Source organism: Mauremys reevesii, unplaced genomic scaffold (assembly GCF_016161935.1).
Source record: "Mauremys reevesii isolate NIE-2019 unplaced genomic scaffold, ASM1616193v1 Contig74, whole genome shotgun sequence".
Taxonomy (NCBI): Eukaryota; Metazoa; Chordata; order Testudines; family Geoemydidae; genus Mauremys; species Mauremys reevesii.
In genome coordinates this window covers 200,375-216,373 of record NW_024100889.1, presented here as the reverse complement: position 1 = coordinate 216,373, position 15,999 = coordinate 200,375, and the positions used below count along the sequence as shown (strand labels likewise).

Below are 15,999 nucleotides of genomic sequence, written 5' to 3'. Positions count from 1 at the left end.
CAGTCCTCTGCAGCTGAAACCCATCGCAATTGGTAAAGGGTGGTGAGAAGAGTTCCTAGAAGGGTCACATGAAGCACTTCCGGATGGGTCACCCCACCCCAGAATTCCCCCCAGTTGGACAAATCTCCTCTTGGAGTGATCCCCAGTGGCTGAAACCCACCCTGATCGGTAGATGGCGGCAGGAGGAGTTCTTAGAGGGGTCACACAAAAGACAGGTCACCTGCCCCGGAACTCCCCCTGATTGGTCAAGTCTTCTCTCGGGGCATTCCTATTGGGGCGAAACCCATCCTGATTGGTAGAGGAAAGTGGGAGGAGTTCTTAGAGGGGTCACATGACACATCTTGCTGCCGGGGTCAAGGGGTGGGGTTAACATTTGATTGATGGTAGGGCCCTTATACCACTGGAGCGCCTTGTTCTGTTTGTCTTCGTTCTGCTTCATTCCTCAAGCACTCCACCAGAATAGATGTCACTTAGGATTTCAGTTGCCACCAGCTGGACAGTGGGACTTGGGTCTTTCTCTAGGACCTGGAGAGCTGAAATTACAGAGGGCATCACGTTAGTGAACAGACTGTCAAATCACAGCTAAGCGTGATCACAGAACCTTGAAGTACCTGAGCAGAATGATCCCATGGAAAAATGTGAAACTGGGCTCAGTCCTTCTTTTGGGGTGGAAAATACATGAGAGATGAATAGGCCGCACTTTTCATATAGTCACCTGTGCCTGAACTAGCTCGAGACTTATTACTTCTGAATACCACACTACAGCAGCTCTCCAATACAAACAAAGCTTTAGGGTCCCCCATTGGGTCCCTTCCATGCTCCCAACTGTGGGGAGACCCTGACTCTACCAGAAAGTCATCCACTCTGCTGCAAATGGAAGAAGGTCCATTGTTTCAATAGCTTCCACTTTTCAGTTATTTTCCAGCTCTATTCAGGAGCCACTGCCTGAGCTCAACTAAACCTGGAATTTAACACAGGCCAGGTCCAAGCTGGTTTGCACATGATAGAGGGCACCTACTGGAAGGAAAATTGCTGGTGGGAAATTTGGGGTAGCAGAAAGTGGCTACTTTTCACTTGGGGAGTCCACAGAGAGCCAATAAAGCCCAAAGTGTGGATAGCACTGGCTGGGGGGCATTGCCAGGACAACCAGGAGATGCACTGACTCATATCACACCTTCTGCAGCTTCCTCCTTCAGGGGAAATTAAGGTTGACTTTCTACGGGGCAAGAGTGAATTTGTCCTTTGATGTGTGGCTGATGCACTTTGCACCAGTGGTATCGGTTACTGCTGCTTGTCAGCTAAATTCCTTTTTAACAACTCACTAATGAGCAGGACTTCAGCTGTATTTATCACTTACACATCAGCAGATGTTTCAGGTCCAGCCATTTCATACGCTGAGTGTCTGTGTGTTCCAGGATGATGCCTAAATACACAATGTCAAATCAACAACAACACCACCACCACCACCACCACCTTCCCTTGTTGAGTGCAAAGTGATATTAGCAGCCCCTAGACAGGTCTTTGGGGTCTCCTACTGTGGGCCTAAGGGTGAGCTGTGGGCAAGAGGATGCTAGAGCAGTTTAGAGTCCACACTGAAGAGAATGAGAGAGACATTTTTTAAAAAGAATGTTTACATAAAACCCATTTGCTTGAAACAGTCTGTGCTCCTCTTGCCACTGCAGTCAGTTATTGGAGACATACTAAGATAGTGTCTTGGTCTAGTGGTCTGAGCAAAGGACTGAGACCAGGAATACGTGAGTTCTAAGCAGGGATCTCACAAGGTGACTGATAGGTGAGCCACAATGCCTGCCTGTCTCACATGGGTGTGCTAGGGAGAAGAGGGCACTGGGTCAAAGAGGAGGACCCTAATGCTTCCTTGACAAGGTGCTGTGGCCAGGAAGGTGAAACAGCAGGCGCCATGGGGAGGTGGGCTGCTTGCCTCCCAGTGATGAAGTCACAGTGAGGAGCACTGAACAGCACTGGGTAGGTCTGCACTTTGAGCTAGGGGTATCACTCCCAGTTCAATGGGACGGGCCCACACTAGCTCCGACAGTGCTGGCATTAGCATGTAGCTAAGGCAGCACAAGCAGTGGGAGGAACAGCCACTGTGAGAATGGACTTTGGGGTTTGGATGGGATCATACTTGGGGTGGTTAAACCTCCTGCTGCTCCTGCCATCGCAGCTACTCTCTATTTTTAGCACACAGGGCTAGTGCGGGTGTGTCTCATCAAGCTGGAAATTATACCCCCAGCTCAAAGTGTCACCATGCCCTACGTGACGGTGTCCCAGCCGCTGCTGCGAAATGATTGCACCGTGCTTCCCCTGCAACAATCCCGAAGCCCTTTATAGCAACTAATGAATTCCTCCGACCACCATCCTGGAGAGGTAGGGACATTAACATCTCCATCTATGGCTGGGAAGCTGAGGCACAGAGAGATTAATGGCAGCTCAGTGCTGCACAGTGGGAATTTTTTCTGACTCCCTCAATGGGAATATCAAAAGGGACACTGGGCATCATCTCTCACCAGCTAAGTTGGCGGCAACTGCCCGGATCTCTTCCCAGCTGCAACTGAAGTATGTGATGGTGGTGCTGTACAAGTTCTCCAGCAGCTCTGCATTCTCTTTGGCCTAGAGGAAATCAGGGACACATGAGCTCTCTCTGGCTAGAAGTGCCCTTTGACTGCCAGCACATGCTTTTATGAACCACAGGTAAATAAGGGAAAGAACAGGTGGCTGGGTAGAAGTGGGAAAAATGGGAATCTGGGCAGATTTACATTTCCCATCACCCTCCAGTCAATAATCTCATACGGTTCAACAGCTCACTCACAAGGTGTCTGCAAATGTCCACCTGGAGCTCTTCAGGCTTCAGCTCATCTGTGCCACCAAGGTGCTTATTGATCACATTTTGGAGTCTCTTCAGTCCCAAAAATGGGAAACAGAGGTGAAATGTAGCTCTGCATTCCTGAAAAAGAGCGTCACACCATTGAATTGTTCCCTACCGAGTGCTATGTTCAATCAAAGGGAAATCATCTGTGTGACTGCTCATCTATTCCAGGACAAAAAGGGATTCATCTGGATGTAATTGGCAGAAACATGCAGGAATAGAGGGGAGAGGGGAGAGGTTCCACTGAAACCTGGAGGTAGCATCAATGTCTTTTGGGAACAGATATACCGATGAAAGCTGCTTCACCAGGCACAGCTGTGGTCTCTCCTCTGTTCTGGGGAGGCAGGGGCCTGGGGTGCAGAGACAGACAGGAACAGAGACCTGTAGGGGTCAGACCCATGACCTATCCTGGATTCTGGTGAAGCAGCCATGGACCAACCTGGCTGGAACTGACTCAGCAGGAGGGCAATGAACTGAGGGGAGAATTTGGGCCTCCACAACAAGCAGGAATAGCAGTGCTCCCCTGGCATTGGGAGGAAGATTCCTTTGGCTTAGTAAATAAGTTACTGTTGGTCTTACCATTGAAACCTTGGGGCTTGGGTCTTGCAGATGCAGCAGAAGTGTGACCCAGCTCTTTCGAACCTGCTTGGCAAAATAGGCCTTCCATTTTTTCTTTGTTAACTGAGCCAGGATGCCAAATAGGACAAAGGCCATTGAGCGAAGAGCATCATCCTCCTACAGCCAAGAAAGCCCCACAAGTTGGTAAGTAAGGGACAATCCCATCACGCACCTCATACAGCCGTCTCTTCTACGCTAAAGTAGAGTGATTCCAACTACAGCTAGTCGGAAAAACTTTAATTAACCAATTCTTTGTTCGAATTTGCTGATTCATGAAAATATTTTAGAGACAGTTCAATTTTGATGAAATTCCTCCGGAAGCCAGGCAGGGGTCCTTAGAAACCTGCCTGGTGTCTTGCCAGTGCACCCATCCAGCTCCTTGGCAGCCAATCTAGCAGGCTGACTGGGATCATAGGCTTCCACACCCCCAGCTTCGGGGGAGGGATAGCTCAGTGGCTTGAGCATATGGCCTGCTAACCTCAGGGTTGTGAGTTCAATCCCTGAGGGGGCCATTTGGGGAACTGGGGTAAAAATCTGGGGGTTGGTCCTGCTTTGAGCAGGGGGTTGAACTAGATGACCTTCTAAGGTCCCTTCCAACCCTATGATTCTATGACCCTGGGAGTCCAGGCTTTCAAATTTGCAACTCCCTGGCACCTCTAGCTCCCAGAGTTTCCTGGGTTCCCAGGATAGTCTGAGTGAAGACTGCCCCAGGCCAAGGCTTCCAACAGAGCTAGGTTGAGAATAGTAATTCTGTTTCACAAGGAGTTCTGAAGTTTGGGGGAGGGGTTCCCACAAATAGGAACAAACCCGAAATCTCAAAATTCTCTGCACTACAGAATTATCATTCCAACCCTCTCACATAAAAATGGTATAGAGCAGGCACAACACTCTCTATTGCACTCTGTAACCCCCTATTCATGGTTATCTAGCTACCTAATCTAGTATTCAGACTTCCTTTGAGGTTCCCAGTGGCAATCAAGAAGAACAGAAGGGTGAGACTGTTGGAGCAGGGATGTCATCCCCATCCTCCTAATGTTCTCCTCCTCCGTAAAACACCTCCCTTCCCTGGGGCCTAAAATCTCTGCACTCTGACATGAGCAATGCCCAGGGAGTCCACATCACACATCGTAAATCGAGTCTAATCAAGATCGGTTGAACTGGATTTGGAGAGTTCTGTTCACATACATCGTCAAAGTAGGTCTGGATCTGTTGGGTGAGGTCTTTGAAGGAAGAACCAATGTCCTTCTCTTTCAGCTCCTTCAGGACTTTGGCCAGTGCTTTCATGCTCTCGCCAATCACTTCAGAACTGGAAGTGTCATTTAAGGCCTTGATCAGTATGTCCAGAAGAAACTTCTTGTGCTTTTTCACCTGTACAAATATATTACATTAAAGAACACTTATCGCTGATCACACTCATAATAAAAGTTTTCTTTAGCAGTTATGAAGCTGTGGGAATTTCATCAACCTTCTCTTCCCCCAGAGACCTATAGCTATATTTCAGACCAGGTGCTAGCTACAATGAGCCAAACTCGGTGCCATAATACACCTGTGTAATCCTATTATTAGATTTCTAGTTACTTAGATTCTGAGGCCAAAAGGGACCATTGTGATTATCCGGTCTGACCTCCTGCATAACATAGAACTTCTCGAAATAGTCTCTGAACTAGAGTATCTCTTTTAGAAAAACATCCAATCCTGATTTTAAAATTGCTAGTGACCAAAAATCCACCACAACCTTTGGTAAATTGTTCCAATGGTTAATTAAAATTACCATTAAAAATGTCTTATTCCCAGTCTGAATTAATCTAGCTTCCTTTTTCCCCATTGAATCTTGTTATACCATTGTTTGCTAATGTGAAGAACCCATTATCAAAATGTATTCCCCATGTGAGTAGTTATAGACTGCCCTCAAGTCACTCCTTAACCTTCTCTTCGTAAAGCTAAATAGATTGAGCTCCTTGAGTCTATCACTAAAGGTATATTTTCCAATCCTTTGATAATTCTTGTGACTCTTCTCTGAATCCTCTCTAATTTATCAGCATCCTTCTTGAATTGTGGACACCTGATCTGGACACAGTATTCCAGCAGCGCTCACATGAGTGCCATATTCGGAGGAAAATAACTTCTTTACTTTTCTTCAAGATTCCTCTGTTTATGCCTTCAATGATCATTTCAGCCCATTTGGCCACAACTTCGCATTGGGAGCTTACGTTCAACCGATTATCTGCCATGACTCAAGTGTTTTTTTCAGCGTCATTGCTTCCTGGTATAAAGTTTCCCATCCTGTAAGTATGGCCTGCATTTTTTGTTCCTAGATGTATACATTTACATATGGTCATATTAAAGTGCACATTGTTTGCTTATGCCCAGTTTACCAAAGGATCCAGCTTGCTCTGTATTGACTGCAAAGAGGTTACTAGGGTATGGGAGAGAGCAGAATTTGGCCTAGTGCATTGTGTGCAGCCTCTGTAAACTCTGAACAATTATTTCCCTTGGTTTCTCTACTTATGTTGCATCCTATTCAGTAATCTCTCATACCTTCACAGGCGCCCCATCGACTATATTTCCCAGGCCTCTTACAACCATCTGACGGACAATGCTGTTTCTATCCTGTGACCTTTCTTCCAAGATGCGTAAGACAATCTTAAGCAACTTCTTCTCCCTGAGCATGGGATCACTCATTAGCTGAAATAAAATCAACATGTCCATTAGACCCAATATGATCATTAAGATTGGGAATAGAATTTGAGCAGACATGGAATACACGAAAAACAAGGAGTCCTCCTACAGCCACAATCTTGTAGATACAGACTAATATGGCTACCCCTCTGATACTTGGCACATAACAGGTAATTTTATCATTCCACACAAATGAGAAATGTCTTAAAAACATGGAGCCTTCCTTTTGGGCACTATAATAGGGATCCGCTCACCTTTTGAGAGCCTCTTAGTGGCTAGGTCTGGTACCACAGTCCTTTTCTCACCCCTGGTACACCCTGCTAGCCGACCTCAGTGAGTCTTCTGTGGCTCAGGCCTCTGGCTAAGTCCCAAAGGCTAAATAAACCCCTTCTGGGCTAGTCAAGAACAGTCCCATTGCCCTCACTAGGGTCTCCAGCCCCAACTCTGGGTCCTTGAAATTCTGCCCTTTGTTCAACTCTCCGTAAGCATTGTCCCCTTCCTGGGGCTTATGCCACTGTAAGTGGTCGGGAACCAGGGCCTGCCCATAACTCTGGCTTCCAAACCATGGACCCTGTAAACAGTAGCTAGGTACCGCTTGATTTCAGTTCATTGTTGCTTCTTCCTACCGGCCACTTTTAGCTTCACCCTCACCTCAAGGTTCAAGTTCTTAAGGACTCTCTTCCTGCAAACCCAACTTAAGCAAATGCTGCCAGAATCAAACTCTGGCAATCCCCTGAATTTCTGCAGCCAGAGAGCAGCACCCTTTCTTGCCCCTCCAGTTCCTGGCAGGAACTGACCTGCTAAGGCTCTGCAGCATCTTTTAGCTGAGCTTGATGGGCTCTGATTGGCTGTTTTCATGAAGCCTCTATAGACAGCCCCAGATTTGTGGCTCTTTTCCTGGGGCAGGGGGCAGTAGGACCATGAGGCCTCTTGTAAGGAGCCTCAAAGCCCAGGAACAGCCCATCCCAGGCACAGATCGATTGTTTTTCTTAGAACCAGATGAGCCCTAAGATAGTTACTTAGCGTAAGTGGGAAATATGATGCAGATGTTAGAGGAGGGCTGTAGAAAGGGAGGATGGTCCAGCAGTTATCACACTAGCCTAGGACTTGGGAGACCCAGCTTCAATTTCCTGCTCCCTCAAAGACTTCCTGGGTGACCTTGGGCAAATCTCTTAGCCCTTCTGCGCATCAGCTCCCTGCCTGTAAAATAGGAATAAAAGTGCTTCCCTACCTCCCAGGAGTGTTGTGGGGACATATACATACATTAATGAGTTTTGAGGTACTCAGATACTACAGTCATGAGAACCTACGATAGTTGTGAATGTATTTGTATGTTGCTTGTTTTATAGTATTAGGACACTAGGTTCATTCCGAAGATCTGCTGAGCGAAACCAAAATCAGGAGCTGTTGGTTAGTATCAGCACTAGGACTTGGCAGAAGAGGTCCAGTACTTCAAACTCTGTCTGTATCTCTCTCATCCAGCGCCTGTGGTTGTGTAGCTAGTATAGGCAATGGCAGCAATACAAATATCAGAGAGAGAATGACTCCGAAAGGTAGAATGAAGCTCCTTGTCAGGTTTCCATATAAAGGGGGACCCAGTCTACTATCTAAAATGACAGTTACTCCTATGAACTGAACTGTACAACTCCCTAAAAGAAAGGCAAACAGACAATTGTCTAATGGTGAAACTGCTCTTCGGAGCCCTGTGTCTTACCTGGGCAAGGAAAGCTGTGCTGGTGACTCGGAAGTTTTCCATTGGGGAATTCACCCAGGGGAGGAGGCTCTGTATGATCTCAGGTGTTACTAGTCCAGATCTTAGCAGAACACTGGAAGGCAAAAGAAACCGCTTATGGGGTCGATTGCACACTTCAAAAATTCAGCTGCTCTGAGCAGACAGCTCTGATATCTATGGGTGAGAGATGTGTGTTTCCACCCAGGGCGCCCCACACAAAGCTATAAACGGGAGGTTCCCTCTCAGCCACTCTATTTGCTACTGATTCCCAAGGATAAAATGATGCCTCCAAGATCTCTTACCTCACCAGCAGACACACTCCCTCATGGTGAGTCTGGGGGTTTTCAAGCAGAATCCATGCTTTCTGCTTCCCAAGCACTCTCACCAGTTTCTCATTCCCAACTTTGAAAAGCACAGATTCTAATGCTTGGACAGAAAACCTGGGAAAGAGAGGCAAAGAACTGCAGCAATTGGTAGGAAGGTGCAGCCTGAACAGAGTCAGGAAGCCCAGGTTACTTGTCAGGTCTGCTGTTCATTGACAGTTCATCCATTGGCAATATCCTGGATACCAGTGTCCCTGGAAGGACTTGATGCCAGGAGGTAAGTTTCTATCTCATACATCTCATATAACTAGTTTTGCTAGGGACAAAATTTTGCAGTCATATATTCACTTACTGCAAGGAGTATGGGCACTAGCAGAGTACAAGGATATAGAAAGATACATGATCAGGACCCAAAACTGGGGGCATAGAGTGTGGTGATCACTAGTGGATATTTTGGGGTCGTATCTCCAGATATGATGTGACAGAGTGCTGAGGGTTTGCACTTGAGTCAGCACTCTGGTCACTATTAGTACTAATTCAGTTCCTTACAGAAAACCTAATTGGACAGAGGTGTAGCTGATTACGAGGTCAGATTGGGGCTAGTGAGTCAAGGAACCAATCATTCCATTAACAGGGAAACTGTATAAAAGGACATGGGCAGGAGCCCTTTGAGGGGAACAGACAGAGAAAGAAACTTGGGTGACCAGATATCCCGATATTTGGGGCTTCATCTTATACAGGTGCCTATTACTCCCAACTCCCTGTCCTGGTTTTTCACACTTTCTGTTTCTCTTTGGGTGACCAGACAGCAAGACAAAAAGCTGGGAGAGCCTGACAAACTGAGCTCTCTGAGTGGAAACAGCTTACCCCCCATTTTGGAGAAGAGTTTAGAAAGTTGAGATACAAGATAAAAAGGTGCTATGTATTGGTAGGGGGATTAAATAGACTACACGTTGGTGTTTACAAGCAAGAAAGTCTCAACGTGGTCTGCGTTTGTAGAAGGTGTGGGGTTGCAACACCCCTCTCTGTCACAGCAGGGGGCTCATCATGGATTTCCCTGTTATCTATTCAAATGGAGAGCCTGCTGGAGAAGCTGGGGTAGAGGTTTGGCAGTCAGGGTGATGGAGGGAACACACTGAAATGAGTGGTGAAGCAGCAAAGAGAAGTATAGAACAGGGGTTCTCAACCTTTCTGTTTCTGAGCCGCCTCTCACCTCAACAAGCTATAAATAGTCCATGGCCCAGTCCCAGCCCTCTGCACTGCCAGGCATCAGTTTGGGGCTCCTGGCTCTGGATTTTAACTCCACAGGGTGCAGCGGCTCAGGGCTTTAGTGCAGGTGCTGGGCTCAGAGCTTCAGCTTTCTGCCCTAAGCCCCAGCTAGTCTACTGCCAGCCCTGCTTGGCAGACCCCCTAAAACCGGCCCGGTTGAGAACTGCTGGTGTAGAAGACCCCACCAACTTTCCAACAATCCCACCAGGCAGAAAAACAGCCTTTGCTTGCCTGGTAGGTTTAACAGCAAAAGAGCCTTCAGGAATTTATACGGGAGCAAGCCCAGGTCTGGCAACAACTCCCCCAAAGTCTGGCGAGTCCTGTGACAGGAAATGGAAACCAGGCACAGGAGATCAGACTCTGTAAAATGGGACCTGTGAACAACCCTGATCTGGTTTTGGTTACTCTTAAAGGAGCAGCGGTGAGACCTCATAGGGACAGAACAATGTGGGCCTTTCGACTGACACCCCATTTAACTGGGGAAGCACATATATGGCTCTTAGTGATTAGCGGGCAAGAGATTAGAACATGATTAAGGCAGCCATGCTGGATGAGGTGGGGCCTGTCCACAAAAGTACTGCCAGAAATGGAAAGTTGAAAGATGGATTGAGGGATTATGCCTCTGTGCATTTGGATAGAAATTGAAAGATTGCGCCACTCACTGGTAAGGCCAGGTACTCAAAGAGAGATCATGGACTGCATGATTCTGGAAGTTTCTTCAGAGTTTCCCTGAGCATACCTGAGTATAGGTTATCCCAGAGGTAGGATCAAAACTGAATATGTACATGGGGACAATACATTTTGCCCAATGGCAGAGGTGACTCTGGAAATCAAGGGGAAGTTTAGGCAGAAACATGTAGAGGTAGTGGATGGATTGCCCCACTGCCTTCTCCTGGGCATGGACTGGGATCCCTTTCTGACAGGGACACCAAGGCATGTGTGGAGGCCCAGGAGGGTGGAAGTAAAACCTGCAGGGCCAGGTAAAGAGGAAATATATGTAAAGGGGCTGGAGGAACCTAGACACAAAAGTACAAGCCACAGAGAAGGTGAGGATGGAGAAGTCCCCTGAGAGACAAGAGGGAGGAGAAAGAAATCAAAAGTCAAGAGTAAAGGTGACTTAAGATCATCCATTAGGGTCAAACAGTCAGAGCCCTTACCACCAGGATCTCAGGAGCAGGCATCCCTAGAACACTTTGGAGAGACTCAGAGCAGTCTGTGTTCATGGAAGAGGCTGGGGCACAGCATACCACCCCGTCACATAGAGGTATCTAAAATGGGCCTGCGCATAGGCCAACAGCATGAGCAGAATATACACTTGTGTCTGCAGCACCAGAATTCACATAGCTAGGTACCCATCCATCGGAACAAATTCAAGTTTTGTGGACAAAACTTAGGCACCCATGCTTGAAAACCTGACTCACTGTGGCCACCGCATAAGATCAGCCTTACTGAGTCAGTCCAATGGTTCATCTAGTCCAGTATACTGTCTTCCAACAGTGGTCAATGCCAGCTTCTTCAGAAGAAATGAACAGAACAGGGCAATCATGAAGTGATCCAATCTCTGTTGTCCAGTCTCAGCTTCTGGTGGTCAGAGGCCTAAGGACACCCAGAGCGAGGGGTTGCATCCTGACCATCTTGCCTAATAGCCGCTGATGGACCTGTCCTCCATGAACTTATCTAATTCTTTTTTTAAACCCAGTTATACTTTTGGCCTTCACACCATCCCTTGGCAATAAGTTCCACAGGTTGACCATGTGTTGTGTGAAGTTGTACTTTCTTATGTTTATTTTATACTCGCTGCCCATCCGTGAACAGAGTTTAGATCCTGGTTTCCTAGGAAAAGTCAGAGACATTATAAAACCAGGAAGTCTGTAATTTGAGCACCTTGTTGGCACGGAGTAAAGAAACACAACAATAATAGAAACTGTTGTGAGATTGGTGGGAAATGTACATTAATGGGCTACCAGATCTGAAGTCCACTGATGACTCAGGAATCTCTTAGTGTTAACTGGTGAGGGGCACAGAGTGGGTGCCGAGGGTGTGGTATGTACATTCTAGTTCACTAAAAGATTGCCATATGAGTCTCAAATACAAGCTCATGTCACCAATATCATTGTGAAACACATCTACAGATGCAGTGTAAAGAGCCATGTCTATGCATTGAAAATTACATTCTTATGATCTGTGTCTAGGGACTAGTCACCAGGAAAGGTGAAAAAATGGTTTTCTTTCAGGCAAGAAATGTTTCTCCATCTGTTTGTTTACATGTAAATTAAGCATGTAGGGTTCACATTCGGTTCAGAAGGACTGTGAGAACTTCAAAGAAAGAAAAGTAACAGGAAGTAGGCAGGGGGTGGGGACCCAATTTTGGGGTACACCTCAAAGGTTTGCTCTAGTATATTTGGGCGACAAAGAAGACACCCTGGCATCTTTCACTTAGGAAGTAGATGGACAGCGAGACAGACAGCGGGGTCGCTATCAGGCTTGGTTGAGAACGTTGAGTGAGAAACATCTTTAGACAGGTTAACCTGTTGGTTAAATTTAGTCTCTAGGAGCATGTTATGATTTCATTATACATGTAACCATTTTTGGCTTGCATTCTTACTCACTATCACTGGAATCTCTGTTCTTTGATCATCTCTGCTCTTGTTTTGGCCTTCACACCATAGAGTATAAGTAATAAAGTATAGAGTCTAAAGTAGAAGTAATAAACTGGTGTGTACTGTTCCATTGGGAACAGCAGGCCTGGTAATTCTGTGAGTGTTCAGTGGATAAAGGTCTGGACACTATACGGAATGGTCAGAAGACTCGGGGGTTGGTGTGTGCCTATCATTAACCTGTACAAAGAGACTGGGGTCTGAGGAGGCCTGGATGGCAGTGCTTGTTTTGCCAGAGCCTGGTCATTTTAGGGAACTGACCCACAGCAGACACAGACAAGACTTCCTCACTCTAAGGGCAGGCGATGGTAAGGTGCCTCATAACCCTGGGGAGTGTCACACAACTCTATTGGAATTCTCTTTGTTTCTCTGCATTCCTTCTAATTACCAGCAAGGGTTGCCCTCAGTATGTTGTTGGTCTTTTCGGAATAGGCTCCGGCTTCTTATCACTGGCAAAGGCATCTTTTGTCCTAAGGTTCGGCTGACCTGCTGCAGGAGAACAGGAAACAGCTCTGGGAGCAGCTCCTGCACAGCTTCGCTTGACTGCAGTGATGACACCACCTCAAAGATGGCACATGTTGCCTGAAAGGAGAGCATGGTAAAAAATGAGATCTCCTCCCAACACCCTCTCTCCCCTTCTGATATCTGCTGTACTGAATTCTCACTTCTGCCAGTAACTTGAATGACTGCGAGCAACTCCCTTAACTCGTGGCTCAGTTTCCCACATCTATAAAAATGTGTATGACCTACCAAGGCATGTTGTGAGTCCTAAGGAATATTTGCAAAGCACTGTGAGAAACCTGGTTCAAAGACATTCTAATTGCCAGATATTATTAAGTAAATCAGCCACGTACTCTAAACTTGCCCTATTTGTTCCACAGACAGCAGAGCTGGACTCAGGGAAACAGTACATCAGAGGAGAAGTGCCCACACAGCAATATTCTAATTGTCACAGGACAGAGGAAAGCCTGAAAGGCGTGTCTGTCATCTAACTTACTGAGAGAGGTTCAGCAGCTGCCAAATGCCTGTCAGTTTCAGTCTCTGAGGTGACGCTTCCTTCTTGGCTTGTTGAAGTCTTTATTTTTTCTATTAGGACCTGTAGGACTTGAGTGGCAAGCAAGTGGTCTCACCCCAGAGATCTCCACAGCTCAGTGGTGTCACTGCAATTTAATAGAAGTTACATGTGACCCCTGGACTCTTTTGTGGCTCAGATTGAATGCGTCCTATTTAAGTAAAGACCAAATGTTCTCCTTGCCTATGATGAGAAAGTTAGGAGTACTGTCCTCCTCTAATGCTCCTCGTGTATAAATATTGAGTTTCCAGTTACAGAACTAGGTTAAGTGACCTAGTCTTACTGCAGCCTAACCATTAATACTAGACTTCCGAAGGACAGGACACAGAGCGCCAACCTCAGTTCCTGTTTTCCCACTTCCCAGTAAATATGGACTCATGAGCATGTGGCTCCCAAAGATCCAGGGTTTGGAAGGCAAGTTGATGAAAGAAAAGCCACATTCCTACTAACTGGACATACAATTATGAGAATGAATATTCATGGCCATCCTAGGTTCCCTTCACAAATTGTGTCCCTACACTCTGTTTGCCAGAAGCTGGGACTGGGCAAGAAAGGATGGATCATTTGACATTTATCTGCTCTGTTCATTCCCTCTGGGGCACCTGGCACTGGCCACTGTCGGAAGACAGGATACTGGGCTAGATGGACCTTTGGTCTGACCCACTATGGCCGTTCGTATGGTCTTAGATTCCAGCACTGATCATTGATAACTCAGTTAGGGATCTTTAAATGAAATGATGGATCTGCTTCCAGTCCAGTTTTAAGTCCCAAGGACGGCAACTCTATTCTAGCAGCCACACCCTCACCGATACCAAGCGGCGGTCTGATGACAATATTGGCCCTATTCTTTGTAATCAGCCAGGGATTGGACTTGAAGCTGTCATGCTACCAGGAAATCAACAGCAACTGCTAATTTCCAAAGTGAGGTCAATTCAGGTGTCTAGAGAGCCAGGCCGGTTCCAGGCACCAGCCCAGCAAGCAGCTGCTTGGGGCAGCAAAAGCCCTGGAGCCAGCCCTGCTAGAGAAGTAGATGTTTCCAACAATACACTCCAGTTATACCAGTAAAGTTAGGTCTTTAGGATGTCAAAGCAGTTATGAATTAATGGAAACAGAATGACACTTAATTTCTCTCCACACCCCACCTTAATATGCTCTTGGACCTTCCTGGAGAAAGACCCAGGCTATTAACCATCAGGAATTATCCCAAAATGTCTGCTGCTTAAATAAAGCCCTACATCTCCCAGTAAAGCTGTGGGATCCATGTTTTACCAAGATGAATGCAATAGGTAGCGGTATATACCTGTCCATCGGCAGATGGTTGCTGAGTAGGCTGGAGATCACTGCCTCTAGGTGATGGTGAGCTAGAATAGACACTGCCTCCAGCAGGAATTGCCTCAAGCTGCCCTCCTGGATAGTAGCCATGTGGCTATATATTATATCCAGAATAGCTGGCACCTGGAAGGAACAAAACCAGAAAGAAATGTCCCTTTTTCTTTCTCTCCATTCATTCTACAGAATCAAAACCTTTATTTAGACATTTGCTGCTTTTTTAGAAACTCCTCAAGAAACAAATGTTCAAATATGTCTGTGTAACTTTAACCCACAACAATTGCCCACACTTGGCTGTAAAAATTAACACTGACACATACAGCGAAACCCTGCTATAACACGATGATCGGGGTCCAAAAAATTGGATCGTGCTAAATGCGGGGTCGCGGTATAGCGGGGTTTACCATTTCAAGCTGGTCAGTTTCAAGCTGGTCGATTTCTCTTGGGCAGAAAACTGCTTTCATTTGTGAACTGCCCACAGCAGTAACTGAAAGGGTGGAGCTCCAGCAGCAGGGGCTCTCAGCCATGCAGTGAGAGAGGGAAACACTTGGGGAGAGCAGGGGAGATGTGCAAGGGGCAGAGGAAGAGAGAGGAGCAGCCGGGGAAAGAGTGGCTCTTCTCACCAAAAGGGTAAGTGGGGGCAGGTGGGAAGAGGCAGTGGGGAAGGCACATTCCATTTTTTGCTTTTTTTTTCCTTCTTCGGGGGCACTCCAGCCTCTCTCCCTTCACAAAGCCTCTCTCTCTCTTTGTTTTTTTTTCTCTTTTGCGCTTCCGCAGCACTCCAGCCGCTTTATTTATTTAGTTAGTTTGCGCTTCCATGGCGCTCCAGATGCTTTTTTTTTTTTTGGCCTTACAATCATGTTATACCCGAATTCGCGTTATTGCGGGGTGCATTATAGCAGGGTCAGGGGCGGCTCTAGCCATTTCGCCGCCCCAAGCACGGTGGCACGCAGCGGGGGGCGCTCTGCCAGTTGCCGGTCCTGTGGCTCCGGTGGACCTCCCGCAGGCGACTGGCAGAGCGCCCCCTGCGGCATGCCTCCCCAAGCATGCGCTTGGTGTGCTGGGGCCTGGAGCCGCCCCTAAGCGGGGTTTCCCTGTACATACCAGGTAATTTAATGTGGTGGTGCCCAGCTATGCATTAAATAAACCAGCTGACATGCACAAAAGAAGGCTTTGCTTGCCCAGATTTTGCAGGTGTGATTTAAGCAGCCAAATGCGACCATTTACCTCGAAGGATGCACAGTTCATAAACAACCACAAGCACAAAATATGCAAGTGCTTTAAACACAGTGTGCAAATGCCTGGGACTATGAACAGGTGACGACCTCTCATATTCATTCCTAGCCCTTCACATCTTCAAAACACTGTGCAAACGTGGCAGTTCTGCTGCAAGGGTTCCCTGTCCTGAGGCCTTTCACCAGCCTTGATAGACGATT

At 46.9% G+C, this 15,999-nt stretch overlaps 1 protein-coding gene across 1 annotated transcript; it reads right to left on the bottom strand.

Annotated features, from left to right (window-relative positions):
* Positions 1–299: 299 nt before the first annotated feature.
* LOC120394695 (protein maestro-like) lies at positions 300–14,593 on the bottom strand. Its single transcript, XM_039518896.1, has 12 exons — positions 14,535–14,593; positions 13,160–13,322; positions 12,551–12,744; positions 8,216–8,353; positions 7,896–8,007; positions 6,041–6,187; positions 4,688–4,870; positions 3,464–3,619; positions 2,828–2,962; positions 2,526–2,628; positions 1,358–1,423; positions 300–533 (listed from the first exon to the last, which is right to left on the bottom strand). Exons 3-12 carry the CDS (start codon positions 12,622–12,624, stop codon positions 436–438), a joined length of 1,212 nt encoding a protein of 403 aa, XP_039374830.1. The 5' UTR covers positions 12,625–12,744; positions 13,160–13,322; positions 14,535–14,593; the 3' UTR covers positions 300–435.
* Positions 14,594–15,999: the final 1,406 nt, after the last annotated feature.